Raw genomic sequence first — 8,069 nt, forward strand, 5'->3', positions numbered from 1 at the left:
GGCTTAAAATTACATGAGGATGAGTACATAATCACATATTTTTCATTTGAAGGGTGAACTACCACTTTAACTACAGGATAACCGATACTGTGTGTACAATAATGCACACTGCAGTCATGGTCAAATTCCATGACAATTTGAACATTTTTACAGTCTGCATTTTCCTAAATGCGTCCAAATTCATAGCCATGGGTAATGGCCTGTGAGATTACATTTTTGAATTCCATGTATGTGCAACTCAGGTGTGCAATTGGGAATGTGATTGATCGGGAACATGCATTAACTACAGGATAACAGATTGTGTGTGTCCCATAGCGCACACTGCAGTCGTGGTCAAATTCAATGACAATTTTAAAGTTTTCACGGTCTGCATGACTTAAGGGAATATGAGATTGTCCTGTCAGCCATTGGCAAAACTTGCTAACATTAATGTGTGTGTTGGTATGTTTTTCTGCCTTGTCCTCTTCACCCATACTCTCCTCCTCAGGTCTGTTGTCTGTCGTCTTTGCTCTCTCCTGAGAAAGTGATTAAAAATCAGTTGAGAGCTTTTACCTTACAGTAAATTGCAGTTAAAAATATTACAATGGAATAAGTTTTAGCACTACCTTTTTGACAAATTGTCTGTAGTTAAAAAACAAATTTTTTTAAATCCAGTTTCAAGAAAAAAATCATAACCATAACAATGTAATGAGAACAGTTTTAACTGTAATGTGAAAACATTGATAATTTGCATAAATTAGTCACCTTCATCCTCCATGTCCTGTAAATAGTCTTGCAGAAAGTTGACTACTTTGGACTCCCTTGCACGCCTCATTGTACCCGTCTCACTAAATGAAGGTGATAGTGATTTCATCAGAAAATCAGCATCCACCTTAAATTTACAAAATGAAGAAAGTTAGACAATTATATTTAAAAACATTTACTGATTCAGCAAGTTATCTATTGGGTGGTATTTATATTTACCTTGCAAAAAGATCCTGGAACAAACAGCTGCCTGCAAATGTCAGTTTCTTGTTGTACCAAGCTAAGGAGGTCATACAGTTTCAATCCAGAGGCGATTTGTTGTAGCATGGGAAGTAACCTCCCTGTAGAGTGTAGAACCACAGAGCTATAATACAAAGATAATTGAAGAAAAAAAATGAGTATCTGAATTAAAAATCAAGACCAATAACCTACAATAAAATGTCATATACCGCACAATCTCTTCTTTTTTTTCAAAAGACACTGCCCCTGTATAACCACATGACAAAATTCTGTCTGTGAACTCCATGACAGTTGTGTTGTCAGCTGCCTTGATCTTTGAAACAAAACAAAAAACACAAGAAGTATTTTAATTTTTAATCCTTATAGGCAAAAAAAAATTCCACTACCATAACAATTTACCAAATAATTTAACTTTAAAAGCTATTTTCCATACTTAAATGAGCTACCTCTTTAATTAGTTCCATGACTTCAGGGTCAGTAATGTCTCTTTCAGTTATTGCTTCCTGATCCACTTCTCCAGTAGATATATACTTGTAACACCACTGCGAAAAGAAGTTTGTTGGTGGTCCTCCCTGTGCAATGCTGACAGCAAATATCTCTCCAATAGCCCTGCATAAAATGGTTTGTCATGTCAACAATAATCGTAAAAAACTAACATTGGCAAATGAGTGTGAAATTTAAATAACCTGCTTGAAGTTATGTTTGTCCAAGTCTGTAATTGAGTACTTAGGGTTTTTGCCACCATCCCCACCCTCAAAAAACCGCTTCTCTATTCCTGACATCATTTCTTTTCAGAAAAGAAAAAAGAGAACAATAAATTCATAGATATCAACCATAAATTATATTACTGTAAAACTGACCAGTTAAAAATTCTGTCTTCAGCGCCCCATTGTCAATGCCAGCCTCTCCAATAAAAGTAACTCTAAGGGCATTTTTAGGGGAAGACTTTTTCTGCCGCTGCCACTGTTTAATGCCTCTTTCAACCATCTGTTCCCTGGTAACACAAATGCTGAAGGTGCTGCTTTCGTCCACCCTTTCAGTAAGGCTTTTGATGACATTAGCAATGCTAATAATATTGGGAGCAGAGAAAAAAAGCATGAAATTGGAATGTTTCACATTATTAATGTAAAACAGTTCACTTCTGATGAACTATTTGGGGTTTGAGGTACCTTTTAATCTCTTGGTGTGTCCTTAATCGTTTTGGACATATCTCAGTTCTATCTGTGTCAAAGGCCTCTGTTTTATCAAAACCTCTGTGGGAATAAATATACAGTAATACTCTGTAAGCAGAGGTGCAGTTACTATCATAACATGTTAAAACCTTTATTGGAAATCTAGCTTAAAAAATAATAATGAAAAAATTAAATACCTTTCACCACAGTAGCTTGCGTGGAATTCTACAGTGTCACTGGGGTACAACTGCTCGCAAATGGGACAGGCAGTCTAAAGTAGTATGTAGTAATAAAACACATTATTATTATTATTTTTTATTACTATTATTAAGTGGAATGAATTAGTTATTCTTACTGTCTCAGAACCCTTGGCACATGAAGCAAGGTTTAAATTGTTGGTGTCCTTAAAATGTAAAATAAAAACATATTAAAGTATGAACTGGATGAATAACAGTACCTGTGACATGACTTCTTTTTAGGACATACAGACTTTATATTTGCTGCATCAAACAAACACATTTACCGTTACAGATGTTTCAGTAGAGGAAGTGTTATCTGGGGAATTTTGCATAGTTATGTCCATGGCAGGACTGTCATCTGTAGAAAACATAGAAGTCGTCTGCAAAAGACCCAAAAAAACTAAATAAATAAATAACTTTATTAGCCATGGGGCAACAAATATGTAATTAATTAATTGTTTTAATATGAAAGAAATATTTCTCACCTTTTCATCAGAGAGTGTCACTGTCTTACAAGATGCCACATGTGCGGCTAAAAACTGGACTGGCATGTTTTCGTAACAGTTACGACATGTTGTTTTCGGCATTTTTTCAAACTCCTTTGAAGAATAAGGAAGAGGTGACATATCAAGTGTTCCTTGCACTGGCACAATGTATAGTGCTGACTTGCCACGAGCAACCGAATTGAGGTAAGCGCCTGTATAACCTTCTGCCTCAGGGGGTACAATACACAGTTTTCTTTGTCCAGATCCACCTATAAGGAGGGACATAATATTTAAAGTCACTTTGCCATGAGATCACATAAGATAGTATGTATAGAAAGTTTCAAAGTCTTACCAACAGCCTTATACAACATCCATGCCCCATTCAAATCAGTCATTTTAGGGTATGTCTCCTCGAGTTTTCTGGAGAGCTGTACATAATTTATATAATGTAAGTACTTTGACAAAAATATGTTTTTTAAATTCTTTAATAACATGGTAAGTTATATTAGTCTAGCGATCAATAATTATATCTGCAATGCCCCCGGCATCAAAATGAACAGAGCACAGCTGCAAAGGAATTTAGGTGGTGCACTTACATAAAAAACATATTGCAAGTCATAAGTCTGACATGAACATCGAAGTGCAAGTGAAGTTTTCAACTACAACTTACCCATGAATGGTCACAATCATCTTTGACAGTAATTGTTCTCCGACCCATCCCTGCTTGTAGAAGTGTCAGCTCATCTGAAGCTTTTGGTGTCTTCTCCATGTGTTTGTTTACCAGGTAGAACTGTACTTCAAAACACTTTACAGTATGTAGTTCCCTTTCAGTCGGTCACGTTCGACGTACGTCAATAGTGACCGACGAATGGGGATATCGCTTAGAGAGCCCTATCATCTTCGTGTAAACTAAAACAAGCCAATGGAATTGGCGTGGGATATTTGCATAATGTGCACCGCCCCCGACAGGTGTATATAAATATGAAGCAGATGCAATCGCACTCTGTCTTTCGCTTCGGAGCCATTCACTGGTGTCCTGTTCAGAAGACTCCTTTCTTCGTTTGTTTTATTCTAAAACATTGCCTCAGAAGAGGATTTACAGCGAGCTATCGGTGTTGGTGAAGAGGGCACGTTCAGCGAGGTCGCGAGTGTCCGAGGAGCTGAGCTATAAGCTCTAAAACTGCTTTTTTTACAGCAACACAAAGAGTGTGTGTGTGTAGCGATTTGGGCCGGTTCCTCGGTGTGTCAGGGAGTGGTGTACCTGACACATCGCGTCGCTCCCTGGGTGCTTCAGCACGAGTGAGTTGACTTCCCCTTCTAAAAGAGCTTTACAGACGAACCCTGACAGTATGTCATTTCGTCTGTGCGTTACTGGGTGCGGTCGTTCCCTGGTCCCTGCTGATGGGCACAATCGTTGCATCTCGTGTTTGGGCATTCTGCACGCTGAAGCAGCTTTTGTGGATAGTTCATGTTCCCATTGCGGGAACATGACTATCGCGGTGCTGAGGTCGAGGCTCTCCTTCCTGAAGTCTCAGGAAGCGGGGGTCCCCTCTCCTATGCCGCGTACGACCGTTTTTTCCGGCCCCGGGAACCGGAATGACGGTACGGCGCTGTATAGGAAGGGTGACCTGAGGATTACTTTCAGGGCTTCCCCGCCGAGCGGAAACGCTCCTCGGGCCCCTGCCGCCTCATCAGCACCGCAACCCATCGTGCCACCGTTGGTTTCTGCTGGGCCCTCTACGGACTGTCCATCCGTTGCCTTTGGTGTGCCGGCGTTGGATCGGATGTCGATCGCTGCATCGGAAGGTGAGCCTGAGTCCTCGGGGGAGGAAGATTCGGACGCGCTGCTGCCCGGGACGGTAGCGTTGCCCGAGTCGGATCCCGAGCTCACAGCTGTGCTCTCCCGGGCCGGCTTGTGCGTCGGGCTTGAGTGGAACCCTCCACCCTGTCCCGGCCCATCTCGGTTGGACGATTGGTACTTGGGGGGGGGGGGGGGGTCGCGCTGGTCAAATCCAGCGTCCCGCCCCAATGCCTTTCTTCCCGGAAGTACACGATGAGGTGACCAGGTCTTGGCAAGCTCCGTATGGGGCTCGTACAGGGCCTGGTCCCTCGTCCGCCTTCACCTCCCTGGATGGCGGGGAAGCCAGGGGATACGCGAGGATCCCGCCAGTCGAGCGGTCTGTTGCGATGCAGTTGTGTCCAACGGCCGCAACTGGCGCGGTGAGCAAGCGGTCGGGGAAAGCGCTGGCTCGCTACTGTGGCAAGCGGTTGGTGAAAACTCGGCCTTGAGACGGGCGACCTGGAGCGGAAGGTTCCTGCCCTGTGGGAGAGTATTCCATCTGCTCTCCCACCCCCGGAGGAGGGCCGGGGGGATTTTGTGGCGGCTGTCCATCTACCGCCGCTGGCTCTCCGGAGTCCAGCGGTACCCACTTTGCCACAAAAAGAGCAGTTTCCTCAAACTCCAGGTCACAACTAGGTTGTGAGAGCTCCCTCTCCATTCGCCAGCAGGCGGCAGTGTGATGGCGCAGACCGCGTCCCGTGCGCCGTCTCCCATGCACACTGCTGCCTCGCAGAGTCCGACCCCACTCCGGGCCGCTCCCAAGCCGTCTGAGTCGGGTCCCTCTCTGCCTTGCTGCCCCACCCCCGGTGCGTCTGTGGTGCCTTTGGTCCCGCTGGCTCAGTGTCTGGAAGCGTGGATAGCGCTCCCCAGCCTGTCCAGTTGGCTCATTCGTACTATCAGACTCGGCTATGCGATTCAGTTCGCCCGGCGTCCCCCGGTCTTCAGGGCTGTCCACTTCACTCAGGTGTCGTTGGACAGTGCACCTGTTCTCCGGGCGGAGATTGCTGTCCTCCTGGCGAAGGATACAATCGAGCCGGTCCCTCCAGCCGATATGAAGTCGGGGTTCTACAGCCCCTACTTCATTGTACCGAAAAAGGGCGGTAGGCTACGGCCAATCCTGGACCGTCCCCAGGATTGGTTTGCAGCAATAGACCTGAAGGACGCGTACTTTCATGTCTCGATTCTGCCTCGACACAGACCCTTCCTCCGGTCTGCGTTCGAGGGTCGGGCATGTCAGTACAAAGTCCTACCCGACATGGTTGTAGCTCCCAGCCGGTTGGGTCTTCAGGTCAACTGGGACAAGAGAAAACTCGCCCCCGGGCAGAGGATCTCTTGTCTCGGTCTCGAGCTAGACTCGGTCGCACGGTCTGCGCGTCTCACCGAGGCGCGCGTCCAGTCGGTGTTGAACTGCCTGAGCTCGCTCAAGTGCAGGACAGCGGCTCCACTGAAAGATTTTCAGAGGCTCCTGGGGCATATGGTATCTGCAGCCGCGGTAACGCCGCTCGGATTGCTTCATATGAGACCGCTTCAACACTGGCTCCGCGGCCGGGTCCCGAGATGGGCGTGGCAGTGCGGCACGCTCCGTGTCCCCGTGACACCGAGCTGCCGTCGTACCCCTGTCCGGTGGTCGGACCCTTCGTTCCTGCGGGCCGGAGTACCCCTCGAACGAGTGTCCAGGCACGCTGTGGTCTCCACAGATGCCTCTGCCACGGGATAGGGGGCCACGTACAACGGGCATGCAGTGTCAGGTCTTTGGACGGGGCCTCAGCTGCATTGGCATATCAATTGCCTCGAGTTGCTAGCGGTACGTCTTGCGTTGGCCCGCTTCAAGAAGCTGTTGTCAGGCAAGCACGTTCTAGTCCGCTCACACAGCACTGCGGCCGTTGCGTACATCAACCGTCAAGGTGGTCTACGCTTCCGTCGCATGTCGCAACTCACCCGCCATCTCTTGTTGTGGAGTCAGAAGGATCTGAGGTCCCTTCGGGCCACTCGTGTCTCAGGTGTGCTCAACCGTGCAGCCGACGAGCTGTCACGGCAGCCTCCACTTGCGGGCGAGTGGCGGCTCCACCCCCAGGCGGTCCAGCTGATTTGGCAGCATTTCGGCGAGGCCCAGGTAGACCTGTTTGCCTCCCCGGGAACTGCCCACTGCCAGTGGTTTTATTCCCTGACCGGCGGCACGCTCGGCACGGATGCCCTGGCACACAGCTGGCCCCCGGGTCTGCGCAAATATGCGTTTTCCCTAGTGAGCCTTCTCGCACAACTCCTGTGCAAGGTCAGGGAGTACGGGGAGCAGGTTCTGTTAGTGGCTCCGTACTGGCCCACTCGGACCTGGTTCTCAGACCTCATTCTCCTCGCGACAGCCCCTCCCTGGCCGATTCCTCTGAGGAAGGACCCCCTGACTCAGAGACGGGGCACCCTGTGGCACCCGCGTCCCGATCTATGGAACCTCCACGTGTGGTCCCTGGACGGGATGCGGAGGTTCTGAGTGATCTCCCGCAAGCGGCCGTAGACACCATCACTTCCGCTAGAGCTCCTTCCACTAGGAGTCTCTATGCGTTGAAGTGGAACCTGTTCGTCGAATGGTGCGCCTCTCGCCGAGAGGACCCCCGATCATGTTCGGTCGGATCCGTGCTTTCCTTTGGCAAGATGGGTTGGAGCGAAGGCTGTCTCCCTCCACCCTCAAGGTGTATGTTGCCGCTATTGCCGCACATCACCACGCAGTTGAGGGTAAGTCCCTGGGGAAACACGATCTGATCGTCAGATTCCTGAGGGGGGCCAGGAGACTGAATCCTCCTCGCCCTTCCTCCGTACCCTCTTGGGATCTGACCCTGGCTCTCACAGCTCTCCGGGGTCATCCCTTTGAACCTTTGCAATCAGTTGACCTGAAACTAATGTCTCTTAAGACGGTTCTTCTGGTTGCATTGGCTTCCCTGAAGAGGGTAGGGGATCTGCATGCATTTTCGGTCGACGAAACGTGCCTAGAATTCGGGCCCGGTGATTCTCACGTTATCCTGAGACCCCGGCCTGGATACGTGCCCAAGGTTCCTACCACTCCCTTCAGAGATCAGGTAGTGAACCTGCAAGCGCTGCCCTCGGAGGAGGCAGACCCAGCCCTAGCTTTGCTCTGTCCCATCCGCGCTCTGTGCGTTTACGTGGATAGAACGCGAAGCTTCAGGACCTCAGATCAGCTCTTCATCTGTTACGGAGGCCAGCAGAAGGGAAAGGCTGTCTCCAAGCAGAGGATGGCCCACTGGATAGTGGATGCCATCGCCTTGGCGTACGAATCCCAGGGCGTGCCTTGCCCGCTCGGGTTGAGAGCCCACTCCACCAGAGGGGAGGCCTCTTCCTG

The 8,069-nt window shown here is 48.6% G+C and overlaps 1 protein-coding gene across 1 annotated transcript; it reads right to left on the reverse strand.

Moving 5' to 3' along the window:
• Positions 1–483: 483 nt before the first annotated feature.
• Positions 484–5,378, reverse strand: LOC137008756 (G2/M phase-specific E3 ubiquitin-protein ligase-like). Its single transcript, XM_067370474.1, has 8 exons — positions 5,311–5,378; positions 1,845–2,050; positions 1,675–1,771; positions 1,431–1,593; positions 1,194–1,291; positions 964–1,108; positions 745–871; positions 484–515 (listed from the first exon to the last, which is right to left on the reverse strand). The coding sequence occupies exons 1-8, from the start codon at positions 5,376–5,378 to the stop codon at positions 484–486; spliced, it is 936 nt and encodes a 311-aa protein (XP_067226575.1).
• Positions 5,379–8,069: the final 2,691 nt, after the last annotated feature.

This window comes from Chanodichthys erythropterus, chromosome 20, assembly GCF_024489055.1.
Source record: "Chanodichthys erythropterus isolate Z2021 chromosome 20, ASM2448905v1, whole genome shotgun sequence".
NCBI classification, from domain to species: domain Eukaryota; kingdom Metazoa; phylum Chordata; class Actinopteri; order Cypriniformes; family Xenocyprididae; genus Chanodichthys; species Chanodichthys erythropterus.